General features: G+C 46.0%; 1 protein-coding gene across 5 annotated transcripts in view; it reads right to left on the reverse strand.

Moving 5' to 3' along the window:
• The window catches only part of MGAT4D (MGAT4 family member D), a 480,101-nt gene that overhangs the window by 240,738 nt on the left and 219,990 nt on the right, over positions 1 to 19,373 (reverse strand). For all 5 annotated transcript variants that reach the window (XR_010177447.1, XR_010177448.1, XR_010177446.1 and 2 more), the window contains 4 exons: positions 17,962 to 18,095; positions 13,181 to 13,227; positions 11,902 to 12,015; positions 5,167 to 5,242 (listed from right to left, as the gene is read on the reverse strand). Coding sequence is in view for 2 of the 5 variants with exons in the window: in XM_063920377.1 (XP_063776447.1) it covers positions 5,167 to 5,242; positions 11,902 to 12,015; positions 13,181 to 13,227; positions 17,962 to 18,095 (371 nt within the window). In the remaining 3 variants the exon portion in view is untranslated. The remainder of the gene's footprint in view (positions 1 to 5,166; positions 5,243 to 11,901; positions 12,016 to 13,180; positions 13,228 to 17,961; positions 18,096 to 19,373) is intronic.

Below are 19,373 nucleotides of genomic sequence, written 5' to 3' on the forward strand. Positions count from 1 at the left end.
GGCTGAGGCGATCGCTGGTCGCAGTATAACACCAGTATGTGTGTATATACTTTTTATGATATTTTTCCAGCCTCCTGTCAGCTGGCTCCTTGAGGACGGCCCTATCTATAGACGGTACCGCCACTTGTTCTGATAAGCGTGTGAGCGCCTTATCCACCCTAAGGGGTGTTTCCCAACGCGCCCTAACTTCTGGCGGGAAAGGGTATACCGCCCATATTTTCTATCGGGGGGAACCCACGCATCATCACACACTTCATTTAATTTTTCTGATTCAGGAAAAACTACGGTAGTTTTTTCACATCCCACATAATACCCTCTTTTGTGGTACTTGTAGTATCAGAAATATGTAACACCTCCTTCATTGCCCTTAACGTGTGGCCCTAATAAGGAATACGTTTGTTTATTCACCGTCGACACTGGATTCAGTGTCCCTGTCTGTGTCTGTGTCGACCGACTAAGTAAACGGGCGTTTTAAAACCCCTGACGGTGTTTTTGAGACGTCTGGACCGGTACTAATTGTTTGTCGGCCGTCTCATGTCGTCAACCGACCTTGGCACGTGTTGACATTATCACGTAATTCCCTAAATAAGCCATCCATTCTGGTGTCGACTCCCTAGAGAGTGACATCACCATTACAGGCAATTGCTCCGCCTCCTCACCAACATCGTCCTCATACATGTCGACACACACGTACCGACACACAGCACACACACAGGGAATGCTCTGATAGAGGACAGGACCTACTAGCCCTTTGGAGAGACAGAGGGAGAGTTTGCCAGCACACACCAAAAACGCTATAATTATATAGGGACAACCTTATATAAGTGTTTTCCCTTATAGCATCTTTTTTATATATTTCTAACGCCAAATTAGTGCCCCCCCTCTCTGTTTTAACCCTGTTTCTGTAGTGCAGTGCAGGGGAGAGCCTGGGAGCCTTCCCTCCAGCCTTTCTGTGAGGGAAAATGGCGCTGTGTGCTGAGGAGATAGGCCCCGCCCCTTTTTTGGCGGCCTCGTCTCCTGCTCTTAACGGATTCTGGCAGGGGTTAAATATCTCCATATAGCCCCCGGAGGCTATATGTGAGGTATTTTTAGCCAAAAAAGGTTTTCATTTGCCTCCCAGGGCGCCCCCCTCCCAGCGCCCTGCACCCTCAGTGACTGCCGTGTGAAGTGTGCTGAGAGGAAAATGGCGCACAGCTGCAGTGCTGTGCGCTACCTTAAGAAGACTGAGGAGTCTTCTGCCGCCGATTCTGGACCTCTTCTCGTTTCAGCATCTGCAAGGGGGCCGGCGGCGAGGCTCCGGTGACCATCCAGGCTGTACCTGTGATCGTCCCTCTGGAGCTAATGTCCAGTAGCCAAGAAGCCAATCCATCCTGCACGCAGGTGAGTTCACTTCTTCTCCCCTAAGTCCCTCGTTGCAGTGATCCTGTTGCCAGCAGGACTCACTGTAAAATAAAAAACCTAAGCTAAACTTTTCTAAGCAGCTCTTTAGGAGAGCCACCTAGATTGCACCCTTCTCGGCCGGGCACAAAAATCTAACTGAGGCTTGGAGGAGGGTCATAGGGGGAGGAGCCAGTGCACACCACCTGATCCTAAAGCTTTACTTTTTGTGCCCTGTCTCCTGCGGAGCCGCTATTCCCCATGGTCCTTTCAGGAACCCCAGCATCCACTAGGACGATAGAGAAATCTAATTAACTTTTGCACACTCATTACTTTTTTAAATTCTAATAAATCTGCATGCTGCTCTTATGGTGATCAGTGGCAGATTAGTCTTCTAATTTATAGTGAACAGTGGCAAAATAGGCTTTTCTTTTATGGTGATTAGTGGCAGATAAGACCTCTCTCTTAGGTGAACAGTGGCAGATTAGACCTCTCTCTTAGGTGAACAGTGGCAGATTAGACCGCTCTCTTATACCCCTTTCACACCAGAAATGCAGTGGCAAAACCCAGGAATTCTGCCACGGGCTCATGCAGGGACATTCCCGGGTTGGCACCTTTCACACCAGCATTTTTTTGCCAGGACATCCCGGGTCTGCACCTTTCATACTGAACCCGGGATGGCCCTGCATTTTCTGAAAATGGGCGTCTCAGAAAAGACACAAGACCAGGAAGTGCCCTGAATAGCCAATCAGCATCAGCAGAGGCAACCCGGGAAGGTGGGACATGTCCCTGCACCATTCACACTGTCCAGGGTCCAGGGATCATCCCAGGACCAACCCTGGTCGATTGCAGGGTTGAAATGCGGGGACAGAAAACCAGGGTTTTTGTTCCTGTACCCTTTCACACCAAGAAATTTCCCGGGTTGATGCGCGTTCATGTGTTTTAACCCGGGAAATTTATGGCTGTGTGAAAGGGGTATTAGGTGAACAGTGGCAGAGTAGGCTTCTCTTTTATAGTGATCAGTGGCAGATTAGGCTTCTAATTTATAGTGAAAAGTGGCAGAGTAGGCTTCTAGGGGAACAGTGACAGATTAGGTTTCTCTTTTATGGTGATCAGTGGCAGATTAGACCTCTCTCTTATGTGATCAGTGGCAGATTAGACCTCTCTCTTTGGTGATCAGTGGCAGATTAGGCTTCTATTTTAGGTGAACAGTAACAGATTAGGCTTCTCTTTTATGGTGACCAGTTGCATATTAGGACTGGTCACATAAATAATTGTAATGCATCCAACAGGGACAGAAAGCTCCAGGGCCACAACATGCAATTATTAAACACACTTATATAGCGTCAGCACTTACACATACTTCAGATCTGGAAGCATAAAACAAAAACCAGACTATTAGGTATAACTATGCAGTTATAGAGCTACAGTGCACTGTGATAGGAGTATATGTATGAGCTACTGGTTCCCATAGTTCATAGACAAATGAAAGATGATACTATTTGTAGATACATTACACACACACACAAGAATATTTTCTAGGACGTTTTAGGAAAACTACTCCTGCGGATCACAGTTCCATTATTCTCTATGGGAACTGTGAACAAGATTAGATGCAGATCTTGGTCTCGACAGGCAGATCCGCAGATAGCATTAGCTGCTCTAAAGATCTATGGGGACATCATAGCCAGAGATGATATGTGGTCTCTCTCTTGTAGGCTCCATTATTTCTCTTGTAGGCTCCATTATTTCTCCCTCTCTGTTATAGAAATTGTTTTATGTGCACAGTGTCCTAGCTGACAGTCAAGTGTGCTACTGCAGACCTTATTGCCAATTGGAGATGCTGTCTCTACAAAAAAGTTTTTTGTTAAATTGCAAAATAAAAAATGTTCTTATTGATGCAATATGCATAAATAAATGATACTTTTTGTGGCTCCAATGCCACCAATGAAAGTTAGACTCCTAAAGTTTCTATAAAGGTCGATTCTTTTCGGCTATGTGATATGAGTAAGGGCCATTGTGGCCATTATTGTAAATATGGCGATAGCCACTGGGTTCACTGAAGGATGAACACTGCATCATCAGCTGAGACTCCTAAAGCCCAGTACCCACGGGCCGATGCAGGAGAGATGTGTGCTGAGCGAACCGCTCAGCACACATCTCTCCTGCCGCTCAGCACAGCGTGATCTGTGCTGAGCGTGCGGGGGGAGACGGGGGGGCCGCTCACTTCACCCAGCGGGTGAAGTGAGCGACCCGCTAGATTGGCCTGCATGCCTGCCAATCTAGCATCAGCGATAGCGATGTGCGGGGCCGCGCATCGCTATCGCTGAGGGGGCTACACACGGAGCAATGATGCTGATATTCTAAGCAATCTAGTCAGATTGCTTAGAATATCGCTCCGTGAGTACCCCCCTTTACATATCAGTTATGACAACAGATCTGCATTAGAAGTAACCAGTCGATGTACTGTGCTGGACATAGCCAGTAGCAGCTTTTGCCGCGGGCAAACGGGATTTTTGCCCGGGGCGCGCAGTCCTGGGGGCGTCGCTACCGTAGCTGCCTGTCCCTTCCCACTGCTGCCGTGCGGTGCATCTGATGTCATTGCGCACCGCACAGCATTGTGGGAGCGGCATCAGACTCTAGAGGTCATAATTGATCTCTAGTGTCTGTGTGCAGCGCTATGGGAGAGACGTCATGATGTCTCTCCCATAGATCCGAGGAGCAGGCGGCGGATACGGAGGACAGCAGCAGCAGTTTGGAAGCAAGAGCGGGGCTGGTATCTTTTTTTGTAAGCACAGCTACCTGGGGCACAGCAACGGGGCACAACTACTGAGGGCACAGCAACAGGGGCACATCTGAGGGCACTGCAAAGGGGCACGACTTATGAGGGCACAGCAACAGGTGACACATCTACTGAGGGCACAGCAACAGGGGGCTAAACTATAGGGGCACAACTACTGAGGGCACAGCAACAGGGGGCAAAGCTACTCACGGCAAAACTACAGGGAGCACAGCAACAGAGGGCAAAACTACAGGGACACAACTACAGGGGGTAAATCTACAGGGGGCATAACTCTACTGGGGGCACAACTACAGGGGGCATAACTGTGGCCACGCTCCTTCCCTATGAAGCCACACCCCTATATTTTTTACGCACACTAACCATGTTTCACCTATCGAGGAAGGGGGGGGGGGGGCGCGCCAAAGGAAACTTTTGCCCTGGGCGCCACAAGGTCTAGAACAGACACTATACATAGCACATGTCACTGAAATTTGCAATGTCATCCTCAGTAAGGCTGAGTAAAGAAAAGCTCCAGCTGATCATGGACTAAGAAATTGTAATACTTTTGAAATCCCCCCCCCCCCTTTTTTTTTTTTTAAACTAACTTGATAATCCTAGTCAGGTCAGAAATAAGCAACAAGGCAATACTTGTAAATGCAACAGTGACCGTCTAGAAATATAGGTAGATCCCTCCCAGTTAAAGGCATAACATATCTTACCTTTTAGCTGTAACATGGAGAGCGATGAGTAATTCTTAGCTACAGTAAATACTCTCTGCTCCCTAAGGAGGAATGCTTTCTTGGTAGGTGAAAGAGGCATGACGTGTGTGCTTTACAGCAGACAAATAGCTTTGGGGGGAAGGGGGTCAAAGCATGATCTATTTTATTTAATATGTACAGGAGACCTGCAGAGACCATCCTAACGGAGATTTTAATATAGTTTCATTTTTATTTTAGTTGAATTCAGCTTCTATATAGATAAAAAAAAATAAAAAATACAAAATGTACCTGTAAGTAATATGTTCCCTTTGGCTGTGCATACAGCATAAGGAAGCTGTAGTCTAAATTCTGCTTTGTTCTCCACCTAAGAAAGTGAAATACTAGTTTAACAATGACATACAGCAGTTTCTAATTCCAGCTTGACTAGCTGGCTCTACAACTTAAAATGCACATTAATGCAATGCAAACGCAAGACAGTAGGTAAATTTGGAGCACACTTGCAGGGCCGGATTATGGTCAACATTGGCCTGGAGCTAAAATTGAACAAGGGCCTATTGTGAGAAGTTGAGGGGTGTAGCTAATGCTGCGTGGTTGTGGCCAGTGACATATTGGCATGTACCCTCCCTACACCATAAACCCCAATGTCTCCCAAAATATGTAAAAGAACAGCAGCATCACTTTGTGTGGAAATTACAAATATAATTTAATTCTTATTATTTATGGCATCCATATGACCAGCTGGACAGTTTATCATCATCATGCTGACTTTTATCTGGGGCCTGGAGCTGCATACTTGCCTAATTTTTAAAAGGCATTTCAGAGAGATTTTGGAAAGTAACACCTATCAGAGCTGACGTATACTTCTACATCTGAGAGGCGTGTCATAAAATGACTTACACTCTATGTAAATGAGCCCCAAAGTTAGCAAGATCTACTTGTTGAAGAAAAGACACTGATATTTTTCAGGATTTGCTTGTGTATTGTGTTTTACAAGGGGTTCCATATACTGCAAGTGGCCACAAGAAATATTATTTAAAATGCATATAGCCATATAACCAATGCAGGGAAATGGCACTCATGAGTCCACTTGAATTTATGTATCTTTGATTTCTCTATTTGTCCCAAAACTTAACAGCTGCATAATGGGAATAATAAGAATTTACTTACCGATAATTCTATTTCTCATAGTCCGTAGTGGATGCTGGGGACTCCGTAAGGACCATGGGGATAGCGGCTCCGCAGGAGACTGGGCACATCTAAAGAAAGCTTTAGGACTATCTGGTGTGCACTGGCTCCTCCCCCTATGACCCTCCTCCAAGCCTCAGTTAGGATACTGTGCCCAGACGAGCGTACACAATAAGGAAGGATTTTGAATCCCGGGTAAGACTCATACCAGCCACACCAATCACACCGTATAACCTGTGATCTGAACCCAGTTAACAGCATGATAACAGAGGAGCCTCTGAAAGATGGCTCACAACAATAATAACCCGATTTTTGCAACAATAACTATGTACAAGTATTGCAGACAATCCGCACTTGGGATGGGCGCCCAGCATCCACTACGGACTATGAGAAATAGAATTATCGGTAAGTAAATTCTTATTTTCTCTAACGTCCTAAGTGGATGCTGGGGACTCCGTAAGGACCATGGGGATTATACCAAAGCTCCCAAACGGGCGGGAGAGTGCGGATGACTCTGCAGCACCAAATGAGAGAACTCCAGGTCCTCCTCAGCCAGGATATCAATTTTGTAGAATTTTACAAACGTATTTGCTCCTGACCAAGTAGCTGCTCGGCAAAGTTGTAAAGCCGAGACCCCTCGGGCAGCCGCCCAAGATGAGCCCACCTTCCTTGTGGAGTGGGCATTTACAGATTTTTGGCTGTGGCAGGCCTGCCACAGAATGTGCAAGCTGAATTGTACTACAAATCCAACGAGCAATAGTCTGCTTAGAAGCAGGAGCACCCAGCTTGTTGGGTGCATACAGGATAAACAGCGAGTCAGATTTCCTGACTCCAGCCCTCCTGGAAACATATATTTTCAGGGCCCTGACAACGTCTAGCAACTTGGAGTCCTCCAAGTCCCTAGTAGCTGCAGGCACCACAAATAGGTTGGTTCAGGTGAAACGCTGAAACCACCTTAGGGAGAAACGGAGGACGAGTCCTCAATTCCGCCCTGTCCGAATGGAACATCAGATAAGGGCTATTTCAGGATAAAGCCGCCAATTCTGACACGCGCCTGGCCCAGGCCAGGGCCAACAGCATGACCACTTTCCATGTGAGATATTTTAACTCCACAGATTCAAGTGGTTCAAAGCAATGTGACTTTAGGAACCCCAAAACTACATTGAGATCCCAAGGTGCCACTGGAGGCACAAAAGGAGGCTGTATATGCAGTACCCCTTTTACAAACGTCTGAACTTCAGGGACTGAAGCTAGTTCTTTTTGGAAGAAAATTGACAGGGCCGAAATTTGAACCTTAATGGACCCCAATTTCAGGCCCATAGACACTCCTGTTTGCAGGAAATGTAGGAATCGACCCAGTTGAATTTCCACCGTCGGGCCTTACTGGCCTCGCACCACGCAACATATTTTCGCCAATTGCGGTGATAATGTTTTTGCGGTTACATCCTTCCTGGCTTTGATCAGGATAGGGATGACTTCATCCGGAATGCCTTTTTTCCTTCAGGATCCGGCGTTCAACCGCCATGCCGTCAAACGCAGCCGCGGTAAGTCTTGGAACAGACAGGGTCCCTGCTGGAGCAGGTCCTTTCTTAGAGGTAGAGGCCACGGATCCTCCGTGAGCATCTCTTGAAGTTCCGGTGACAAAGTCCTTCTTGGCCAATCCGGAGCCACGAATATAGTGCTTACTCCTCTCCATCTTATCAATCTCAGTACCTTGGGTATGAGAGGCAGAGGAGGGAACACATACCCTGACTGGTACACCCACGGTGTTACCAGAGCGTCTACAGCTATTGCCTGAGGGTCCCTGGACCTGGCGCAATACCTGTCGAGTTTTTTCCAACGGTTTATAATCATGTGGAAGACTTCTGGGTGAAGTCCCCACTCTCCCGGGTGGAGGTCGTGCTGAGGAAGTCTGCTTCCCAGTTGTCCACTCCCGGAATGAATACTGCTGACAGTGCTATCACATGATTTTCCGCCCAGCGAAGAATCCTTGCAGCTTCTGCCATTGCCCTCCTGCTTCTTGTGCCACCCTGTCTGTTTACGTGGGTGACTGCCGTGATGTTGTCCGACTGGATCAACACCGGCTGACCTTGAAGCAGAGGTCTTGCTAAGCTTAGAGCATTGTAAATGTCCCTTAGCTTCAGGATATTTATGTGAAGTGATGTCTCCAGGCTTGACCATAAGTCCTGGATATTCCTTCCCTGTGTGACTGCTCCCCAGCCTCGCAGGCTGGCATCCGTGGTTACCAGGACCCAGTCCTGAATGCCGAATCTGCGGCCCTCTAGAAGATGAGCACTCTGCAACCACCACAGGAGGGACTCCTTGTCCTTGGTGACAGGGTTATCCGCTGATGCATCTGAAGATGCGACCCGGACCATTTGTCCAGCAGGTCCCACTGGAAAGTTCTTGCGTGGAACCTGCCGAATGGGATTGCTTCGTAGGGAGCCACCATTTTACCCAGAACCCTTGTGCATTGATGCACTGAGACTTGGCTCGGTTTTAGGAGGTTCCTGACTAGCTCGGATAATTCCCTGGCTTTCTCCTCCGGGAGAAACACCTTTTTCTGGACTGTGTCCAGGATCATCCCTAGGAACAGAAGACAAGTCGTCGGAACCAGCTGCGATTTTGGAATATTGAGAATCCAACCGTGCTGCAGCAACACTACCTGAGATAGTGCTACACCGACCTCCAACTGTTCCTGGATCTTACCCTTATCAGGGAATTGTCCAAGTAAGGGATAACTAAAATTCCCTTCCTTTGAAGGAATATCATCATTTCGGCCATTACCTTGGTAAAGACCCGGGGTGCCGTGGACCATCCATACGGCAGCGTCTGAACTGATAGTGACAGTTCTGTACCATAAACCTGAGGTACCCTTGGTGAGAAGGGTAAATTTTGACATGAAGGTAAGCATCCTTGATGTCCCGAGACATCATGTAGTCCCCTTCTTCCAGGTTCGCAATCACTGCTCTGAGTGACTCAATCTTGAATTTGAACCTCTGTATGTAAGTGTTCAAAGATTTTAGATTTAGAATCGGTCTCACCGAGCCGTCCGGCTTCGGTACCACAACAGTGTGGAATAATACCCCGTTCCCTGTTGCAGGAGGGGTATCTTGATTATCACCTGCTGGGAATACAGCTTGTGAATGGCTTCCAAAACTGTCTCCCTGTCAGAAGGAGACATCGATAAAGCCGACTTTAGGAAACGGCGAGGGGGAGACGTCTCGAATTCTAATTTGTACCCCTGAGATATCACCTGAAGGATCCAGGGGTCTACTTGCGAGTGAGCCCACTGCGCGCTGAAATTCATTGAGACGGGCCCCCCACCGTGCCTGATTCTGCTTGTAAAGCCCCAGCGTATACTGAGGGCTTGGCAGAGGCGGGAGAGGGTTTCTGTTCCTGGGAACTGGCTGATTTCTGCAGCCTTTTTCCTCTCCCTCTGTCACGGGGCAGAAATGAGGAACCTTTTGCCCGCTTATCCACGAAAAGACTGCGCCTGATAATACGGCGTCTTCTCATGTTGAGAGGCGACCTGGGGTACAAACGTGGATTTCCCAGCTGTTGCCGTGGCCACCAGGTCTGAAAGACCGACCCCAAATAACTCCTCCCCTTAATAAGGCAATACTTCCAAATGCCGTTTGGAATACGCATCACCTGACCACTGACGTGTCCATAACCCTCTACTGGTAGAAATGGACAACGCACTTAGACTTGATGCCAGTCGGCAAATATTCCGCTGTGCATCACGCATATATAGAAATGCATCTTTCAAATGCTCTATAGGCAAAAATATACTGTCCCTATCTAGGGTATCAATATTTTCAGTCAGGGAATCCGACCACGCCAACCCAGCACTGCACATCCAGGCTGAGGCGATTGCTGGTCGCAGTATAACACCAGTATGTGTGTAAATACATTTTAGGATACCCTCCTGCTTTCTATCAGCAGGATCCTTAAGGGCGGCCATCTCAGGAGAGGATAGAGCCCTTACAAGCGTGTGAGCGCTTTATCCACCCTAGGGGGTGTTTCCCAACGCACCCTAACCTCTGGCGGGAAAGGATATAATGCCAATAACATTTTAGAAATTATCAGTTTTTATCGGGGGAAACCCACGCATCATCACACACCTCATTTAATTTCTCAGATTCAGGAAAACTACAGGTAGTTTTTCCTCACCGAACATAATACCCCTTTTTGGTGGTACTCGTATTATCAGAAATGTGTAAAACATTTTTCATTGCCTCAATCATGTAACGTGTGGCCCTACTGGAAGTCACATTTGTCTCTTCACCGTCGACACTGGAGTCAGTATCCGTGTCGGCGTCTATATCTGCCATCTGAGGTAACGGGCGCTTTAGAGCTCCTGACGGCCTATGAGACGTCTGGACAGGCACAAGCTGAGTAGCCGGCTGTCTCATGTCAACCACTGTCTTTTATACAGAGCTGACACTGTCACGTAATTTCTTCCAACAGTTCATCCACTCAGGTGTCGACCCCCTAGGGGGTGACATCACTATTACAGGCAATCTGCTCCGTCTCCACATCATTTTTCTCCTAATACATGTCGACACAAAAGTACCGACATACAGCACACACACAGGCAATGCTCTGATAGAGGACAGGACCCCACTAGCCCTTTGGGGAGACAGAGGGAGAGTTTGCCAGCACACACCAGAGCGCTATATATATACAGGGATAACCTTATATAAGTGTTTTTCCCCTTATAGCTGCTGTATAGTTAATACTGCGCCTAATTTGTGCCCCCCTCTCTTTTTTAACCCTTTCTGTAGTGTAGTGACTGCAGGGGAGACCCAGGGAGCTTCCCTCCAACGGAGCTGTGAGGGAAAATAGCGCCAGTGTGCTGAGGAGATAGGCTCCGCCCCCTTATCGGCGGCCTTATCTCCCGTTTTTTAATGTATTTTGGCAGGGGTTAAATGCATCCATATAGCCCAGGAGCTATATGTGATGCATTTTTTGCCATCCAAGGTGTTTATTATTGCGTCTCAGGGCGCCCCCCCCCAGCGCCCTGCACCCTCAGTGACCGGAGTGTGAAGTGTGCTGAGAGCAATGGCGCACAGCTGCAGTGCTGTGCGCTACCTTGTTGAAGACAGGACGTCTTCTGCCGCCGATTTTCCGGACCTCTTCTGCCTTCTGGCTCTGTAAGGGGGCCGGCAGCGCGGCTCTGGGACCCATCCAAGCTGGGCCTGTGATCGTCCCTCTGGAGCTAATGTCCAGTAGCCTAAGAAGCCCAATCCACTCTGCACGCAGGTGAGTTCGCTTCTTCTCCCCTTAGTCCCTCGATGCAGTGAGCCTGTTGCCAGCAGGTCTCACTGAAAATAAAAAACCTAAACTAAAACTTTCACTAAGAAGCTCAGGAGAGCCCCTAGTGTGCACCCTTCTCGTTCGGGCACAGAGATCTAACTGAGGCTTGGAGGAGGGTCATAGGGGGAGGAGCCAGTGCACACCAGATAGTCCTAAAGCTTTCTTTAGATGTGCCCAGTCTCCTGCGGAGCCGCTATCCCCATGGTCCTTACGGAGTCCCCAGCATCCACTTAGGACGTTAGAGAAAATGTGTAATCAAGGAGATTGATTATTCAAGAAGTCAGGGAGATTGCTGCTGTTTCAGGGAGTCAGGGAGATTGCTGCTATTTCAGGGAGTCAGGGAGATTGCTGCTATTTCAGGGAGTCAGGGAGATTGCTGTTATTTCGGGGAGGCTACAATAAAACAATGCAAACTTTTATCCACACAAAATACCTATACATTTAAAATAGCCGTGTTCAAATATAAATGTTATGCTTTAAAAAAAATAATCATTATCATCATTTATTGTGCTGTACCTCACTCGCTCTTTGGAATCACCAAAGGTCTCTTTAATATTGGAGAAATCTGGATAATATAATGGTGATGGAGAAATGATCTCAAGGACACCAGACTGTATTTCATGAGGAAAACTGTAAGGAGGACATAACAACATGTATTACCCCAATGATGAAAAACAACTTCATTACTAATATTTCACAGGAAGGTGTTAGACGACTCTTTGGGGGTATTCAATTATTTGAAAAGTCAGTTGGGTGTCTGTTTTTTTCCTATCTAATAGACAGGAAAAAACAGACACCCAATCGACTGTTCAAACTATTGAATTCCCCCCTTTGAATGCAAGCGCCTTCCTAGCTAGACTTGTGTCCATGCTGGCATTCCCAATCCACTTTAATGTGTAAGCAAGGAAGCAATGAAGCATATGTACGCTGGCGCCATCATAGATGGAAAATCACTATTTTAGCAGGTCAAATATAGTTGCCTTCCCTAGTATCTGCTCATGAGCCCCACTAAAAGATGAGGTAATAGCAAAGGTTTCTTGCAGAATATAACCTGTATAATCACAACCAATATCTACAGTACAAACCTTTGTTTACAAACAATTTCTACTACATTAAAAGCTTCAACATTGCAAGATAGCAATAAATAATTATTTCCGCAGCACTGGCAATATGGCCTAAATTATGACATATGGAGTGGTGAGAGATACAGAATTTAATCTCTGTAGTTCGGAGTGTTGAATAAATATGATACCAAGGTGAAGACAAAAGTACTGCCTCTGGGTCTCTGGGACCCCTTCTAGAACAGGTGAGAGGTCACTGTATGGCTCAGCGCAGAATAAACAACGACAGTGTCAGACTGGGGCAAGAAGAGCCCTCTGGGAAAATGCAGTGGTAGGGGCCCATTCATAAGGGGGTGTGACCAGTCACCGGTGATGGTATGGCCAAGCCACCAGAGACTTTTTTAACCATTAGGTGATTGTTAGTTGAGTTTCTGCAGAAAAGAACCAAACACTCATGTTTATCAGAGGTCCTGCTCCTCCAGGTAACTGACCCTCTAATAGAGAAAAAATGTATAAACTGACTGCACAGTCTGGGCCTACCTGACCCTAGAGGATCGGACCTATCGGGAATTTCTTCATCCCCCCCTTACCCCATGGACACCCATGGCCTAGTCCAACCCTGACAATATACACCGTATGCACACATTTTAAAAGTTAAATGAGAGGCACAGTCCACTTTATTGTCATAGTTCTTCTCTTGGCTAAAGTCATCTTAACAGTAAAAAAACACTGACCTTTCTTTTATCACATTAGCAATATCATTCACATACTGGGCACTTAGCTGAAATAGAAAAAGAAAAACATAGGTCACGACTGAATGACTGGTTTGCAATAGGTTTCACACCAGTAGCTATAGACAGAAAAGGAATAAACTTACTGTCCCAGTCTTGGAACTAGAAGCAATACCTGGAAATGTTCTTGAATAAAAAAAAAAAAAATCAGACTCCTCATTTCTGTTATGTGGCTCTACAAATAATTTTATTAAGAGCTAGATAATAAAAACAATTAAAAAAAAAAAACTAAGTGGACCAAGTCCCTCCACAAAAGTTGTCTTTGTTATTCAGTTCTGTAAGATATGGGTTAATATATGGCAAAATTCTACTATTAATCCTTTTTCTACACAACACAAAATGTTTGAGTCAAATCAACTCCTTGCCTGCCACAGCTGCTTGGAGAGTGTTGCAGTCGCTGGATAGGGGGTACCAAAAACATTGAAGCATTTGCATCCTATTCCTCATTAGTACGTTTCATTACTTTCAAACAAAAGATAGTTTAGGTGCACAGTATCCAAAATAATTACTCATGATGTGTATGATACTTTCATATATTTACCTTGGCAATTGAATATGTCTAAGGCCTTATACTGAGTCGCATGCAATGCGTCTAAGTGCGGCTGGCTAATGCAGCCAGATTACCTTATGCTAGTGCGAGTATCACGCGGCTAACGTGCCCACTGTTTTTCTGACTACACCTATTATTACTATCATTTGTATCGTCACTTGCACATGACCCATGCGGTGCACAAGAGGTCCGACACGGGCAACCTTTCCCTGTATATAACATGGAACCCTAGCCGCCACTTTAACTTCCCTCCACCCCTTCCGTCCCTGTTTGTCCTCTGTCTATGTTTTTGAGTATTATATATGTGTGGTATTTATGCATGCCCTCCCCATGATAATGACCATATCGCTGGGAACATCTGGGAGATTTTCTCTTTTGCGAATGGACAGGTGCCGGTTTTATTTGGACAACATCGATGTCCCCCCTTTTGGGTATCTCGCTGACTTTTGATTGGTCTGGATGCTGAAGGCATTGCAACTGCACCTACATGCTCTCCTTTTATTTTTAATGTATCTTGTGCTTGTGTTATGTACATGGTATGCTTACCACACTTTTTCCATGTTTTCCGTGTATTGTTTTGTTATAAAAATGGGAAAAAAACAACATTGAACTCTAGCCACATGCAGACAACACTGCCATGACGCAAAAAAAAAAAAAATTCACGCTAGGAGAGTTCCAGTCAACATCTGCCTGACCCAGAATCACCTGCAGATATGCACAATACACATACATTTGCTTATGCTGATGTGCAGTTTGCTAAAATTTGCTATTTGCTGCCATATACTCCTTAGGGTGAATCCATCTTCGAATAGGACATACATTTATGATACCCTTGGCCCTAATAGGAGTAAATGGACACTTTGAGGAGTGAGGCTGTCAACAGGTAACAGGTAAAGCCGCAGAGCACCAGAATAAGACATGCTGGTAAAAGGTATGGGATTAGTGGTTGCCCATGTGTAGTTCAGTAAGAGAGATGCCAAGAAGCGGAACTAGAGAGCAGGGTGAGGTGCCGCAGGTCTGGAAGCCGAGACTGGGCAAGCAATGACGCTGAGGTGGTGCCAAGTGACAGGGCCAATGAATACTCGCAGATTGAGGACTGCAGCAAAAGCACCAGTAGTGTGTCTGAGACATCCAGAGAAGCAGCGTGGCAGTGCTGAGAGCCGCAGCAGAGATCCATGGAGGCAGATGTCCCTACTGAGAGTGTATTGCAGTATCATGTAAACCTCTATACCTGCACATGACCCTCTATACCTGCAAGTTAGAGTGATACAGATGTAGCCATGCTCGTCTAGTATACAGCTTGGTGTATTCACGGCAATCCAGGCACGGCAAGTATGTCCGTGACTAGGATGTGTGCATGCATCTAAATACGCGCACCCATAGGAATACGTGGGCGGCGTACTAAGATGCGGAACTGCGTATTAAGTAGCACCTGCACCTAGGCACAGCACGTGTGCCTGTGCACCCATTGTGCAGGCTGGTTGAGAGTGGCTACATCTGTATATGCCACAAGCGTGATTTATGTGCTGATTAAGCTTCCATTAACCCCTTCAGTGGCATACCCGGAAAATTTCCGGGCCCAGCTGCGCAGACTGGCAACCCCGGAAATTTTCCTGGCATACCACTTCTCCCTCTCCCTCCACCTTGTACTCCGTTCTGCCAGTGGGCATTTTCAGAATGACGTGATCGCGTTGTGACGTCATGAGGCGATCGCGTCATTCTGCAAATGCCCATTGGCAGAACGGAGTGAAGGGAGGATGTGGAGAGAGGATATCAGTGATGGCGGGCTAGTGCCCGCCAGCACATGCTTCCCGGGACATGGCCAGTGGGTTATCCATCGATGGTTATCCCCTATTTACAGAACATATGCAGGCGGACCAGGGTACGGGGCTTAGTGGGAGTCAGGGGGTGGAGCTAAGCTCCATGCCCTGACACATTTAGAAAAAAATAATAAAAAATAAATAAAATTGGTAGACCTGAACCACTGATGGCGGGAAATCATCTGGTTCTCCCCCATCGATGGTAAAAGTATTCGACATCGGTCATAGACCATTGATGATTTTGTGTCATCGATGGTCGGTGGCCATCCCTAGCTACCCCTAGGCAACGAGCATTCCCCTAAGGCAACGAACATTCCCCATGGCAACAAGCATGGATCCCAGAGCATAAAACCCCTGGCAAAAAGCACGACACAGCGTGTGAAACCCGTGGCAACGCGCAGGGGAAAAAAATTAAGAACCTGCCCTGGGAGGTATGACCAAATTTGAAAAACCCGCCACTGAAGGGGTTAAACCAGTGGACTAGGGGAATAATTCGGAGTTGATCGCAGCAGCAAATTTGTTAGCAATTGGGTAAAACCATGTGCACTGCAGGGGGGGGGGGGGGGGGGGGCAGATATAACATTTGCAGAGAGGTAGATTTGGCTGGGTTATTTTGTTTCTGTGCAGTGTACTAAATACTGGCTGCTTTATTTTTACATTGCAATTTAGATTTCAGTTTGAACACACCCCACCCAAATCTAACTCTCTCTGCATATGTTATATCTGCCCCCACTGCAGTGAACATGGTTTTGCCCAACTGCTAACAAATCTGCTGCTACGATCAGGTCTGAATTACCCCCTAAGTTTATTAGTGCAAGAGAAAGGAAGCCAATTTGTGAGAAAGACTGATATGAGATCTGACTATTAGCATATTTGGGAAGGAGATACAGATACTACTGAGTTCTAAAGATAACTGTGCTACTAATGTGAAACTGGGTTCATTGTGCTTTATCATTGGATTGTTGAAGCTATCATCCTCTGGAATCAAGAAAGACCAGCATTAGATGCTAATTCTGTTACTAGTGTGGATTAGAAACAGAACTTCCATCGTCGCAAATTTACCCCTAAATATCTATAAACATCCATGTGTAGCCATTAAAATAAGTCAGTCAATAGTAGTTGCAGACCTTCGCTTTCATACAGTAATTTGCTTAGGCTAGTTTTTGGATTTTTAATATATGTTAACCTGGGTGTGATATGATATCCCGGCGGTCAGGATGCCAGAAGTAAAAAAAAAAAAAAAAAACCCCAGTGTACTTACCCTCTACCAATATCCCCCTAACCCGAACTTCCAGCTGCCTAATCTTAACCCCAACACCCCCTTCCCACACACACACGCAGCCTAACCCTCCGCAGGGATTACGTACATAATCCCACCGGGCAGGATGCCGAATGTCAGTATCCCGACAGCGGCATCCCGCCCAAGAGAATGGCAAGCGGTACGAGTCCCATTGCGGGCTGGGTGGCGAGCGCAGGTTCTATTCCCACTCTGTGGGTGTCATGGACACCCATGAGTGGAAATAGCCCCTGTGCACCGGTATTCCAGCTTGCGGCATTGCCGACTGTCGGGATATAGGCTTCGGCATCCTGACTGCCGGGATCCCCGACAGCCGTCAAATTGAACGAATCCCCTCCACATTGGTGCGTAAGCCTAACCTCCCCTCCCTGCAGCCGAAACTTAACCCTCCCTCCCCCCACAGCCAAACCCTTAACGGGGGGTGCCTAAACCTAACCCCCTCCCCCTCGCTGCCTAAACTTAAGAATCCCTAGCATACGGGATCCCAGCATCAGCATTTTGTCTGGTGTCGGAGTCCTGACGTCAGCATTCAGACTGTCGGCATCCCGACTGCATCCCATTGACTTTATATTGCATAAAGTTTGTTTTCAACATGTGTGCAAATAAGTGACAAACGGACATTATGTAGTATTCTCGCAATCCATCAGACAACTGTGTGTACATATGCTTATAACCTAATAAATTATCTAAACAAAAGTTATACTACAAAAGAAAGTTTCAGCTGACATTTACTGCGTTTCAGATGGCATTTACTTGTCTGACTGAGAAAACAATGTCACATGAATGTCCAATATCTTTTTTTACAATATAGAGAGCCATACATGAATATGCACCCTAGATTATTGCACAACAGATAGTCTCTTCTCGGTATCAAACACCTAAACTGCAATGCCATATAGTTAAATTAGTGTCCTTATGTTCCTTTTTCTGTCAAGCTAAACTAATTTACAACAAAATGTGCTGTGTGTTTCCCCTGTAGTGCCATTACAAAGTGCATTCACATCACTATAACAGCTATGCCAATCTGCATAACATGCAATATCCAGTGATTCCTTACCTCAGCTATGAAAACAATAACGACACAATCTTCTTTTTCCTTTGGAGACATCTCTGAGAAGAGGGATCTCAAAGTATCTAGCAAGTAGCTCTGTTTGTCTCTCTTCACAGTTGGAATACCGATAACTACAGACACTGTGGACAAAAAGTGGAAAACATCATCAAATAAATGCCTCACTTCTGAATCAACAGACTAATACATAAATCAGTCAGTGTGATATCCCTATGGATCCATAGGACTGGCGGCAGAGCATTGCCAGATTACACATTGCAGCCTTTATGTAACAGGAGTCCTTTCAGTGCTAAGCCTATTTCAAAGGGAGTGTTGTGGAACACACACCGCTGTGATAGCCGAGGATGGCAACAAAAGAATTAAATCCAAGAAAAAAGACTTTAATCTAAAAAAAATAATAATAATAATAATAATAATAATAATAATGTTATGCTGAATATTTATCGGACATTTGTGGTAATTTATTGAACAGAAACTAATTATATAATCATATTTACTGAACATATACACTGGGTTGTAGTGATGTCCTTTGATATGCCTGTTTAAAAGCAAGGTTTCCCTGCAAACTATTTATCCATATTGGCAGTTATGCACTTTATGCAACTGTATCTGCATCTAAGCAGACCATAAAGTAAGTCAGTGACCAATATATAAAACTGTACAGTACAGAATAGCACATAAACACACATACACTATTAAATGTATTGACTTGACCTTCTCAACATGTCAACAGTCTACAAGACTGCAGTGCTAAAGAGCCCTACACACTGGTCGCTACCAGTGAAAGATATGAACGATCTCGTTCATTAATGAATTAGATACCGTTCATATCTTTCAGTGTGTATGCACCAGCGATAAACGATGCGTGGCCCCGCGCTCATTCATCGCTGGTGCCGGCTTGTTTTAACATGCATGCCAATATGGACAATATCGTTCATATTAGAATGCATTGCTATGGAGCAGGGTGATGGGGGGAGTGAAGACACCTCACTCCCCCCCACCCCGTTACCTACCCCTGCCGCCGGGTTGCCCGTCTGCCGTATTGGCGGGCGGGCAGCTCTGCGGCGGGTCGCCGAGTCTGTAGGGCCCTATAGTTACAGAAAAAGAAAGTGAGCAATTGGAAATAAATATCTTTCCAAAAATACATGAAAAAGTTTCCTTGAGTGCCAACAGAAAAATGTACTGTACATTAATGAGGCTCATGTCTTAGGACGGGGCTTTCAAAATATTAGTCTCGCCTTGTCTGTTTTCATCTCATGTCATGTATTAATCCTGAATAATTCTATTGAACTGCAAATCGCAGCAAGTTACTGCATGGAAGTAACATTGTTGCCTAGTCATTAACCAGTTGTGATATAGAGACTGAGTAGCAAGCATACCGAATACCATTTTACCAAAAC

This window comes from Pseudophryne corroboree, chromosome 1 (assembly GCF_028390025.1).
Source record: "Pseudophryne corroboree isolate aPseCor3 chromosome 1, aPseCor3.hap2, whole genome shotgun sequence".
NCBI classification, from domain to species: domain Eukaryota; kingdom Metazoa; phylum Chordata; class Amphibia; order Anura; family Myobatrachidae; genus Pseudophryne; species Pseudophryne corroboree.